Raw genomic sequence first — 11,661 nt, 5'->3', positions numbered from 1 at the left:
GGCTGGTTGACGTTTCTGCATTCCTTCTCTGAAGGAAGCCACATACCGGGACCAGACGTGGCCTGGGGTAAGGAATGAAGGCTGAAAGCTGGCCAGGTCTGGCAGTGGTCAGCCTGGAGCCCAAGCAGGTAAGGGCTCCTGGCAGCTGACATTACCCAACTGGTGGCACTAGGCCTTGAGCCAAGGATGGTGGAAGGTACCCAGCCACCTCCTAACTCACAAGGAGCCCATCCTTCAGGAGTGTGGGGGCCCTGTGTTGCCCTCATAACCCCTGACACCTATTCTGAACCCCACCCACTAGCCTGACACTTCTGTCCAGGTTCCCAAGGACCCTCACAGCTTGGCAGGGTCCAGAGAGATGTTCTAGGCTCCAGCCTGGGGGCGCAGAAGCCACTCAGACCTTAGAGCTAGATGAGCTGGGTTCCAATCTCACTCCTCACCATTGCTGGGGCAGCCTGGGCAAATCCCTTGCTTTCTCTGGGGCTCGGGTTCCTTTTGTGAAATGTAAATGGTAATCCCTCCATGGGGATGGGTGGGGATGGCAGCTACCTGGCCCAGAGCAAGCATTCAGGAAATGGGGGTACCCCTTTTCCTTCTCCCAGAACCCCACTCCTCCCCAAGCCCTTAGCAGTTCTCTCTCTGGGGGTGGCGAGGGAGACTCTGCTTGGAGGGCCCCGGTAAAATCCAGAGCCTACTCAGATGACTGGCTGCTGCCTTCCAAAAAGAGAGTCCACCGCTCCCTTGGCCCAAATAGGTGTGCAGCCCCTCTGCCAGGGTAGAGCTTGTAATCACACTCTGCCCCACCCCAGTGCCCTCCCTTGTCCTCTCTCTGGGAGGTGGAGGGGCAGGGTGGAGGTCAACGCTGGCTGGGCACTTCTGGGTACCAGGCTCCATGCGGTGGGCTCCAGTACTCAACCTCATTTAACCCTTGCAGCCACCTGGATATGGCCCTAGGACAAGTGTGCAAACCAAGGCTCAGAGTGAGAGAGACCCACCCAACGTAACTGGTAAGTGCAAGAGCAGGACTGGAAAGCAGGTGGGGCTGACACCCACCTGCTGAGCTTCCCCCTGCCCCCGGAAATAGCCACCAGCACCCCACCCGGCCCCGCAGGAAAGCCACCATCCAAGAGAGGAAGGAAGGCCTTGGGGAGACACTAACTAGTTTTCGGGGACACTGGCTGAGGGTGGCCCAGTAAATCCTCTCTGTAGGGGTTTTCGGGTTGCGGGAAACTTGTGAAAACACCCCACGCTTCTTATTGTGACGTGAGTTAAGTTCTTCCGTGAAGCTCTTGAAATTCATCAATTCCCTGGGCTTTATTTTCTGAGAAACAGAGAGGGGGAAACAAATGTGTCTGTTATGCCAGGAAAATCAAGGGCCCCTCTTTTGGACCCTCAGCAGCAATCAGACAAAAGCAGGTGGCCACACAATGAGGCATCGCTCTCCACACTGCCTGGGGACGTCCCACAGCCCGTGGGCCCAGCCGGGTGGGAGAGACGCAGCCCTCAGCCGGAGGCTAGTCTGACGGTCTTCTAGCACCCCGTGTGACACACCCTACAACCCAGCTTAAGTTTATCCATTCCTTCTTTCTTTCACTCACTTCCTGAACGTTTACTGAACCGGGCACTGTTCTAAGCAGGAGCGACGATCCAAATACTTAAAAAATGGGAGAACACAGAAGACTTTTAGAGCGGTGAAACTACTCTGTATGATATTATAATGGTGGGTACATGTCATTATACCTTTGTTCAAATCCACAGAATGTAGAACACCAAGAGTGAACCCTAAGGTATGATGATGACGTGTCAATGCAGGTTTACAGTCGTAATAAATGCACCCCGCTCTGGGGCAGGATGTTGACGGTGGAAGAAGCCGTACATGTAAAGGGCACGGAAGGTACACGGAAACTCTCTTCTTTCTGCTAAATTTTGCTGTGAACCTAAAACTTCTCTAAAAATTCAAATCTATTACTTTTTAGATAATAAAAAATGTTATCGTGTCGCCTGGGCACTGACTAACCAATCAGAATGGACATAGGCTGTAGAGCCTGATGAGGGTCCCAAGGCTCCCGCTGTGCCGGGCTGCACCACCTTAGAAGCTGCTCATGGAAAGGTCTGGGAGGCTCAGGGGAGCTGGCATCAGGTGACAGAGCTCAGTTCAGTGGCTATTTAACAACCAGTCCAAAAGAATTCAATATTTTACCGGCTTCCTAGTGCTCCTAACGCACTTCACCATAGCCCTCACCACCTGTTAACACTCTGTATTGTTTTTTACTTACCTCTGTGTTTCTTTTTCCATTAGAATGTAAGTACCCTAGGGGCAGGTTTCCCCTGCACCCAGACTATTACCTGGAGTAAACACATACACTGAAAGAATGCACAAAGGAGACAAAATAAACAGGTAATTACACAAATACTTAAGTCCAGTTGCTCTGAGCATGAAGAAAGCAAAGCACAGGGTGCTATGGATCACACAACAGAAACTCCATTGGTGCAGGAAAAGCGGGGTCAAGCTAAAATTCTACTTAAGTATCCCCTCCCGGCCCTGCAGTTCTCTGCCTTGTTAACAGCATGACACTAACCCAGCCAGCTTAGCTGGATCTGCGATGCCCGGGAAGTGTGTCCAAAACAGAAGGACTTCCAGATCTGAGCTGTCAAGGTCCCTGCAGGCTTTGCGGACAGTTTCCCATGCAGTCCTGGCATCGTGGCCACCTGCGCTTCCTCTGCGGTTCATGCCAGTGCAGAGGACAGAGGACTGACGGTGAAATCAGACGGCCTCGCTGGGGTTCAGATTGTGACTCTGCCTTACCAGCAGTGTGGACAGCCTCAAGTTTCCTGATCCGACACAGGGCGCCATATCTCACCCTTGCTGTGAGGGTGAAGTGTGAGCAGAGTATGGCACACAGGGTGGCGTTCCTGGTGGTGGTGGTGAAGTCTGTCATCCTGCTAGGGAATGCACCCCCACACCCCGCTGGGTACCCACCTGCACAGAGTAATGTCCATAAGTAGGCTTGTTTCGATCACCAGAGAAAATGTCATAGAAGCCGCGGGTGCCCATGGATCGGCCCAGGTTTGCCTCCATGTCACTTTTCAAGGTGTAGGTGCATGGTGCCAGACCACTCCCCTAGAACGGAGCACAGATGCCAGTGTCTGCAGGAGGGCTGCGAAAGCAGGCCCACCGACCTGCAGGGTCTTGGTTTCTTCATCTGCTTTGGAAGTCTGCCCCGCAGGACTGTGCCTGAAGGCAGCCACCCCTGGTCAGGTGAGGGGGATACCTGATGAGCCAAGGGGAGCGGCTTGTTGGTCATCCTGCACATGAGTCCCTCGGAATGAGACCGGTTCCAGGCGCTCTCCTCCAGCTTTGTGTACGGATTGCCTTTCTCGCCATAATTTCCAGGACCTGGATAGTAGTTCTGTGTGGGGAGGGAGAGACATAAAGGTCATCAGTTCCACTCCTTATGCTGAGTACAGCTGAGGAAGAGATGCCCCCAAGAGAGGAATGGGATTTTCAGGGATCTTACATGTCAACTGTCCCCGAACACACAGCACTGTTGGCCCAAGAGCCTCTGTCATTGTTCAAACCTCCATTTCTATGTTCAGACACTTTACCAGGGCCCCATTGGCCTGTCCAATTTATCTCTTATTGCTCCCTTCCTACATCCACACTTCGGCCAAAGTGGGTCCTTGCTGGTCCCCAAACACACACCGTTCTGCTAACCTCCTTACTCTGCTTACTTGTGCTGTTACTACCACCCAAAATGCCCTTCCTGCCTTCTTTGTCTTGGAAAATTCTTCGAATCTTGCAAAGCCAGCTCAAATGTCCCCTTTCCTGGGAAGGAAGCCCTCCTTCCCCGATCTCCCCAGAAAGTTGCTTACTTTAGTGGTCTCAGAAATTCCACCCATTACACCCCTGCGTCATAGCTCTGCATTTGCATGAATGGGTTTCTCACTGTGCTGTGTGTGACCTGGATGGATCTGGAGTCCTGGGTTTGAATCCTGACTGTTGCTTCCTAGCCGAGTGACCTTGGGCACTTATTTCTTCTGAGCCTCATGGCCCACATTTGCAACATGGAAATGATAATACTTTCTCCTAGGGTAATGAGGATGAAATTAAATAATGTCTATAAAGACTCCTGCATAGCGCCCAGCCCACAGTGGGCACTGACATGTGACAAGTCAGGGTGGGATGGCTGTCTTGGAGCAGCGGGTGGGAGAAAGAGGTAGGAGAGGCTGAGAACTACAGCAGGAAAGCTGGAATGACCACTCAGGACCTTGACTGTCAACGTCGGAAGTATATCCTTTGTAGGTGGAGTGAGGAGCGCCTCCCTGCAGTGTTGGTGGGTAGGTGGGTGGGTGGAGGTCCTCCCGCCAAGACCCAGCCAGCAGGTTGTTTTCTCCTGCTCTGCACCTTTTAGCCACACGGGGTCGCTGTCGCTCCATGATGGCGCAGCCCTGCCCACCTCCCGGTCCAAGAACGCACCCTGGGAAAGCAGCCGAGAACTGGAAGGGCAGAGGGGTCAGGGAGCTCGGCTGCGGGGGTCAGGCAGCTGTGGCATCTGACTTGTTTGCCCTCCAAGGGACACGACTACACATCACCCCCTTCTAGGGCCCCGGCTTTTCAGCATGTTTGTAGGAAGCTGGGTCCTTGTATCATGTGTTAGGTACTTCACAAGCTTAATCTTGGTCCTGCAGACGAGCGGTCTCCAACCTTTTTGGCACCAGGGAGCAGTGCTCCGATAAGAATCTAATGCCTGATGATCTGAGGTGAAGCTGAGGTGGTGATGCTGGTGCTGGGGAGCAGCTGCAAATACAGGTGAAGCTAGCCCACCGCTTACCTCCTGCTGTGTGGCCTGGTTCCTAACAGACCACGGACTGTACTGGTCCGCGGCCCAGCAGTAGACCACCAGTTGAAATCAAATTAGTGCTATCCGCAATTAACAGACGGAGAAACTGAGTCTCAGAAAGGCAAACCTTGCATCCAAGTTTACCACCTCTGGAAAGGAGTGGTACAGGGAGAGAGTTCCAATTCTAAAATTCAAGATCTTTCTGAGCCTCTCCTGTTCGCCAGGCACTATGTGGGCACTGCAGTCGGAGGGCAATGAGCACTACAACGTCCTAGGGACTTTGGAAGTGTCAGTTATAACAAAGAGTGAGAGTAGCCGCTGCTCCTGGAGCCCAGTGCTGGGCGCTCTCTGCAGAGCCTCACCCTTCCTTCAAGCCTTCAGGTTCAAAGGCGTAGTAAATACACTTAGGCTGATGTGAGAGTCCATGATTTTAACTAGAATGTTATGTTGTCAGAGCTTTTGGGACCCAGGCTGGAGGAGTGATTAATTCTAGGAGTAGAGGTATGTGGGAATAGAGGTATTGGTACTTATAAGATTTTTATAGCTGGACTTTGAAGAATGGGAAAGTTCCCAGAAGATGGGTGTGGTGAAGGGAGCAAGTCCCTCAAGCAGAGGGGCAAAGGCAGGGAGGCCGAAATGACACCTTCGAGGCGGGTTGGGAGAGGTGCCATGGGAAGAGGATGGAAAAGGATCTGGAGGCCTCGTCGAGGCTCCTTGAGACCTGATTCTGAGGCGTGAAGGCTTTAGGAAGATGCTGGCAATGGCAGGAGACCAGGGAATTCGTGGAGAGACTGCCTGGGTGGACTGGGCCAGGGTGGAGGCAGTAGGAATGGAAGAGGAGGGTACGAGGAGGAGGAGGACAGGAAGTGAGAGCACAAACCCCAGTGATTTCGGGGGAACAAGGTGTGCTTGGTTTCTGGCTCTGGTAGCTGGGTGGTGCCAGTCCCCTGAAGAGCAGGCCTGGAGGAGACGCTGGCATGTGGTGGTATTGGATGGGGTGCAGAGTTTAAGATGCCTGAGGGACCCCAGGATAGAGATCTAGAGTCATCTTCACGGAGCCTAGCTGAGTGAGAGAAATCACCCCAAAGAGGGTGGGGGGACTGGCAGAGGAACTCCAGGGCTGCGGAGTCTGGTGTCCCCAAATCCGAGAGAGGGGAGAGAGCACTGAAGGCAGGGTGGGGGCAGCACCCGATGCCAATGCAGGATGGGGTTAGGAAACCAGAGAAGGCACTGCCTTGGAGGTGTGGTTCGACAGCCCCATCCTCTCTAAGGGAAGAGTCATGAGGCCCCAAAGCAGGCACCCACAGCTTTGGCCCGTGGTATTTGTAGACCTGCAGTGGTGGGGGTACAACTGGAGAGACCAGAGACCAGAGGAGGCCATGAGCTTTCCAGCCCAGGTCTCACAGCAAGACAGTGATAGAGAAAAGCAGGCCTTGGATGGGTACTGTCTTCCCCCATTGGGGCAGTGCCACGTCCTTGAACTGAAGGTCCAGGGCTGACCCCAGGAGAGCAGCTCAAAGAAATCCTAAGGGCCTACCCAAGGTTACTGCAGGAGCAGAGATAAGGACCAGAGATAGCTGGAAGGGAGGAACAGCCCATGGCACTGTCACTCTGCTCAGCCAGTACTCGCGGATGCCTCAGAGTTGGGGGCTGGGGACAGGAAGGAAACACACGGCCTCAGATTTGTTCCCCAAACTCCTCTGCCTTCAGCTGGGCTAGGCTCCGACATTAGACCCTGTCCTCTGCAGTTAGTCAAGGAGCAAAATCCAGGGGAGCCAAGCTTATGGGTACAGCGCAGTGGTTAGGTGTGGACACCTGGATTCTAATTCTGCTTCTGTCACTTAGTAGCTCTGTGACCTTGGGCGGTTACTGAAACCTCTGTACTCGTTTTCTCATCTGGAAAGTGGAGATAATGATAGTGCCTACTTCACAGGGTTGCTGTGAGGATTAATTAGTACACTCCAGTGCTTAGAACAGTGCCTGGCACATGGTAAGTGCTGTGTTAAGTGTCAACTATTGCTACCTTAAATTTGATGGTAATGACTCAATTTTAAATGCCTCCAGGCACCCCCTCTTCCTAAGTTGCAGTTAATAGCGTCTGTACCTGAAGATGCAGGTGCTTGTTCCCGGAATGTGGCAAGGAGTAATTTCCAGGCCTCAGAGAAGGCTTCAGAGTGGTGAGGTATGGAGGAAAGGCTCTGGATATGGGGTTGGACGTTCCTCATTTGCAACTGTGCAGCCTGGGGCCAATTGCTTACCCTCTCTGAGCCTTCAGGGCCTCAACAGGAGTGATTGTGAAAAATGAGAATGTTTTGGAGCACCTGGTATGCGTGCACTTAGTCCACAGATACTTACTGCATGCCTACTATGTGCCAGGCACTACTAGGATTTGGGAATTCTGCAGTGGAATCACTAGGCAGATGTGTGGTCCACCCTCAGGGGCTGTTGTCTAGTGGGGGAGAGACACTAAACATCTAAGAAGGAGAGATGCCACCTCCTGGGGCCAGAGGGGTGGCGTGGGATCAGGTCAGACCTTGGAGCTGAGAGCTGAAGGCTGAGTAGGATTTCCTTAGGCAAAAAGCTACTTGGGGAGGCGGAACATTTCTGGCAGCAGAAACAGCTGGAGCAAAGCCCTAGTTGAAAGAGCATGGCTCATTTAAGATGCTGAGAGAAGGGCAAGAGAGTCCAGCTCAGAGAACAGGAGGACCAGGGGAGGTGAGGTTCTCAGCAAACTACAGCGGTCACTTGGTATGATATGACTCCTGCCTTCTCTCTCATGACCTTATTGAGCTTGAACCCCGCTCACTGTCCACGCCTCCATGGGATGATCCTCCCTGCCCACACCAACACCATCGCAGCCCTCCTGCCACCCCCACCTCTCACAGCCATCGTCTCCCACCTGGACGCCTGCTGCAGCCTCCGACGCTCACCCACATAAGGAGGATGCGTCTCTGAAAGTTAAGTCAGGCCCTTCTGGTCAAAACCTTCCGCTGTCCTCCCACAGCACTTGGAATCAAACCAGAAGCCCCCACATTGCTGCAAGATCCTCGTAGCCAGCCCTCAGGCCTCTGCTCTCATTCCTCCTCCCGTTCTCTTCCCCTCCCTCCAGCCGCACCGGCCTCTGCCGGATGATCTGACTTAAGGCCTTAGCCTCTGCCGTTCCCACTTGCCCAGAATGCTCTCCCGCAGACACCATGAGTCTCAGTTGCTCACGTCTTGCGGGTTTCTCTCAGATGTCATCTCCTCCCAGAGGTCTTCCCTGATCACCCTATAAATTGTATCTCTACCACTCTCTATCTCTTCCTTGTCTCAATTCTCCTCGCAATCCCGATAATATATAACATGCTTCTTTAGACTGTTATTTCTACCACTAGGATGCCAGCTCCATGAGGGCAGGAACTTTGTCTTCATCACTTCTGGGGCCCCGGGAGCTACAATGGCACATGGCACTTAGTGAATGCTCCATCATTATTTGTTGGCTGGCTAGCTGGATATATAGGTGGATGAATTTGTTGTATGCCAGGCTCTGTGCTGGGAACTCAGAGATGAACAAGACCTATCTCTGCCAGCAGGGAGCTTCCGGTCTGGTGGGGGAGACAGACACAGGCATATACAATAGCCAGTGGGCTAGAGGCTGTGGCGCTGGAAAGCCAAGGGCTGTCAGGACTCAAAGGAGAGCCTGGCCAAGCCTGGGGAGGGGAAGAGACAAAAGGGGTGCTTCCAGCACCACCAAAGGGGACAGAGAGCAGAGGGTGGAAGGGTTCCCACTCCTTACAAGAGAACACCTACCCCAATGAATCCTCGGAAGCGAACTTCCCCAGAGCTGAGCAGCCCCCGGGTGCTGCACGGTTTCTGCTGCAGCTCTTCTAAGAAGTCTTTGAAGTTGTAGGAGCCAGGCCCCAGCTTTTCCTTCTGCCCCAAGAGAAGAGAGAAGGTGAAAATCTTAAACTTGAGGATGTCCACATGGGAAAGGGGTCCAGGGGACGATGGTGTTCCTTAAAGAATGAGCTCTACCTGGGGTTGGGAGGACACTGAGGCCACCCTTGGATTGTAGAGCGGCGTGGCCCAGGGACCTCACCTGCAGCTGCTTTTCTCTCAAGATGGCCTGGTATTGAAAGTGGGGCAGCTTGGTCAGCCGAGTGGCTTCCTGGGCCTTGGCCCAGCCTGTGCCCACCTCCTTCATCAGCTTCTTCTTGCTGAAGCAGGTCTCCTTGTAGCCATAGGTCCCAGGTCCTATGTGGGACTGAGTCAGAGCACAGTTAGGGCTGAGCCAGCCACAGAGCAAGCCCTCACCTAGCTCCCATCCTGACCTAGGGGTGACCTGTCCCTCTGTGGTTCCATCCCCAAGCCTGGCACCGAGGGGCGTGGTACTCAAAGTACCATCATGACTTCCTCTGTCATTGGCCCCCTCACACTTCAGGGGCCGAGTGGGGGAGGTAGTAACTCATTCAAGAGCCCACAGCCAGTCAGTGCAAGAGCTGGGAATGGAACCCGGGTCTCTGTGGTCCCGACCCATGCTGTTTTCACTACAGTCCTGCCCTGGCTGTAAACCAAGCTCTGTGCTGAGAACTAAGGCCATGGAGAGGTGTAAGACTCAGTTCATCTGCCACGGTGTGGGACTTGGAGGGCAGTGACCAGACCACGTGGGAGAGTCAGTGGAGCTGGCCAAACTCACCAACTCCACAGAATAAGGCTTGGAGTATGGGACTCCCGTAAAGGTGCTCAACTTCTTCTGGTTGGGATAAACAGCAGCCATATCGAACCTGGGGAAGGACAGAGGCCCAGTGAGAGTCCAGTGCCTGACATCCAGCCCTGGCATGGGCAGTTCTGGGGGTTAGGGAAGATGGCTTTGGAGCTAGCCCATGAAGGATGGGCAGGTGTGCCCCCACCTTAGGGTCTTCATCCTTCCTGGTTCCCTCTCCCTGGACACCACTTTTGCCCAGTCCCTTCCCCTTTGCTGGGAGCCTTTAATCCTACCCCGCCCTCCAGCACTTACCAGCTCCTCCTTTCAACTTTTTCTCCATAGCCTTTATCATTATCCAACATTTTATTTACTTTTTTTGTTTACTATCCACTCCAACCATCCCTCCCCACAACAATGCAAACTCTTAGTACAAGGTTTTGCTGTTTTGTTCATTGTTGTATCTCCAGACGCTACAACTATGTCTGTCACATAGGAAGTGGCTATATATATAATAGGTTGTATATATATATATGGATATAGATATAGATATAGATATAGATATAGATATAGATATAGATATAGATATAGATAGATAGATAGATAGATTGATATAGATAGATGCTAGGATATAGATATAGATAGATGATAGATAGATAGATTGATAGATAGATAGATATAGATAGATATAGATATATATAGATATCTCAATGTCATATGTGTGAATGAATAAAGAAAGAACCTGGACTGGAATTCTACCCACGACTTTTGAACTCAGGGACCTACTATGGGCCAAGCCACTTGGCATCTCTGAGTCTGATACCTTGCAGGTTCTTTTGAAATGGTTTTAAATAACTTAATAACAGTGGTAAATAGACTCCGGGCATGGGAATGCAACAGGTCCGACTGGGAGAGAAAGTCCAGTCCCCCATCCCACTGCCAGCGGCCCCTCCACCCTCCCCTAGGGTCCAGCCCTTCCTCCTCCAGCCCCGAGTCCAGCCACACCTGTGGCTCTGCACCCCAAAGGGTGCCCCGCTGAAAGACTTGATGACCATGGCACCGACCCCCAGCTGCGAGGTCCTGCCGGGGCTGGGCCTCCACCCCTCCTCGCCGGACTCCTGCTGCAGACTCCTCCGCACAAGCTTGGCGTGCGGCCTCCGCTGCTGCCACGGCAACCGGGCCTTGTGATTTGTGAATGGCCAGAGGACCCTGGCCGCGTCTGTGCCCACGTGGCACCCTCATAAACGTGCCTTTGCTGTCCCCTGACTTTTTCATTGCTCTACGCACATTTTCACCACTTCTTTGCCAGAGAGCCTTTCCTGGGGCCTACAGATTTAATGGCCCCTCGTGGTGGGCCCCTCGTGGTGGATGCCATTGGTCGGATTTTAGAGTCACTTGTTGAGGAACGGTTTCTGATTTCTTGCTTTATCGCTGCGCCTGCAACGCGCCAGGTAGAGCGCTGCTCAAGAAATGCCTCTTAATTTCCCCTTATGCTCCTGGAACACTGAGGCCCACAGAAGACTCAACTTGGGTAAAGAGGGTGCCGGCTTCCACTTTGGGGAGGGGAGGAGAGCCAATGGGGAGGGCAGGAGTAAGGCTGCAGAGACCAGGGAAGGGTTGCAGGGATGGAATCAGGAATCATCATCCCCAGATGCGCCCTGCCCCCCAACACACATGCGCACACTCACTCTGCAGAGGCCGTACAAGGTGTCTGGACTCCCAGTCCTGAGTCTAGTGGAGGAAACAGTGACTACATAGTGTGACCAGGCCTGTGAAGAGGAAAGTCTCTGACCTAGCCTGTGGATGGGTAGGTCAGGGAGGGCTTCCTGGAGGAGAATACCAAACTCATCATTGAAGTGTGTGTATGACCTGCTAAGTAGAGAAAGGAGTTGAGCGTATGTGGCCCCAACAGGTCAGCTCTCATCCCTCCTCCTCCTTCATCTAGTATAGCTTGAGAGACATGTCTCATTTGCTGATGACAGAACTGAAGTCAGAGAGAAACAGGACTTTTTCTGGGTCCTGCATCCAGCCTGTGGTGGAACCAGACTGCTGGGACAGTGGGTCTCTTTTTGGGCCCCACCCAATGCTTTCTGACATCCCAATATAACATTTAAATAGGAAGTTTGGACCCCCAACAAG

At 52.9% G+C, this 11,661-nt stretch overlaps 1 protein-coding gene across 1 annotated transcript in view; it reads right to left on the bottom strand.

The window, feature by feature from the left end:
* Positions 1–10,577, bottom strand: part of LEXM (lymphocyte expansion molecule) — a 25,627-nt gene extending 15,050 nt beyond the window's left edge. Inside the window, exons 1-8 of the mRNA XM_006919455.2 lie at positions 10,528–10,577; positions 9,517–9,604; positions 8,920–9,084; positions 8,631–8,753; positions 3,273–3,410; positions 2,981–3,121; positions 1,160–1,321; positions 4–62 (exon numbers count right to left, since the gene is read on the bottom strand). Of these exons, the coding sequence (XP_006919517.1) occupies positions 4–62; positions 1,160–1,321; positions 2,981–3,121; positions 3,273–3,410; positions 8,631–8,753; positions 8,920–9,084; positions 9,517–9,604; positions 10,528–10,577 (926 nt within the window). The remainder of the gene's footprint in view (positions 1–3; positions 63–1,159; positions 1,322–2,980; positions 3,122–3,272; positions 3,411–8,630; positions 8,754–8,919; positions 9,085–9,516; positions 9,605–10,527) is intronic.
* Between the last annotated feature and the right edge of the window lie 1,084 nt (positions 10,578–11,661).

This window comes from Pteropus alecto, unplaced genomic scaffold (genome assembly GCF_000325575.1).
Source record: "Pteropus alecto unplaced genomic scaffold, ASM32557v1 scaffold25, whole genome shotgun sequence".
Taxonomy (NCBI): domain Eukaryota; kingdom Metazoa; phylum Chordata; class Mammalia; order Chiroptera; family Pteropodidae; genus Pteropus; species Pteropus alecto.
Note: the sequence above shows the minus strand (reverse complement) of the source record. Positions and strands in the feature narration are given on the sequence as shown.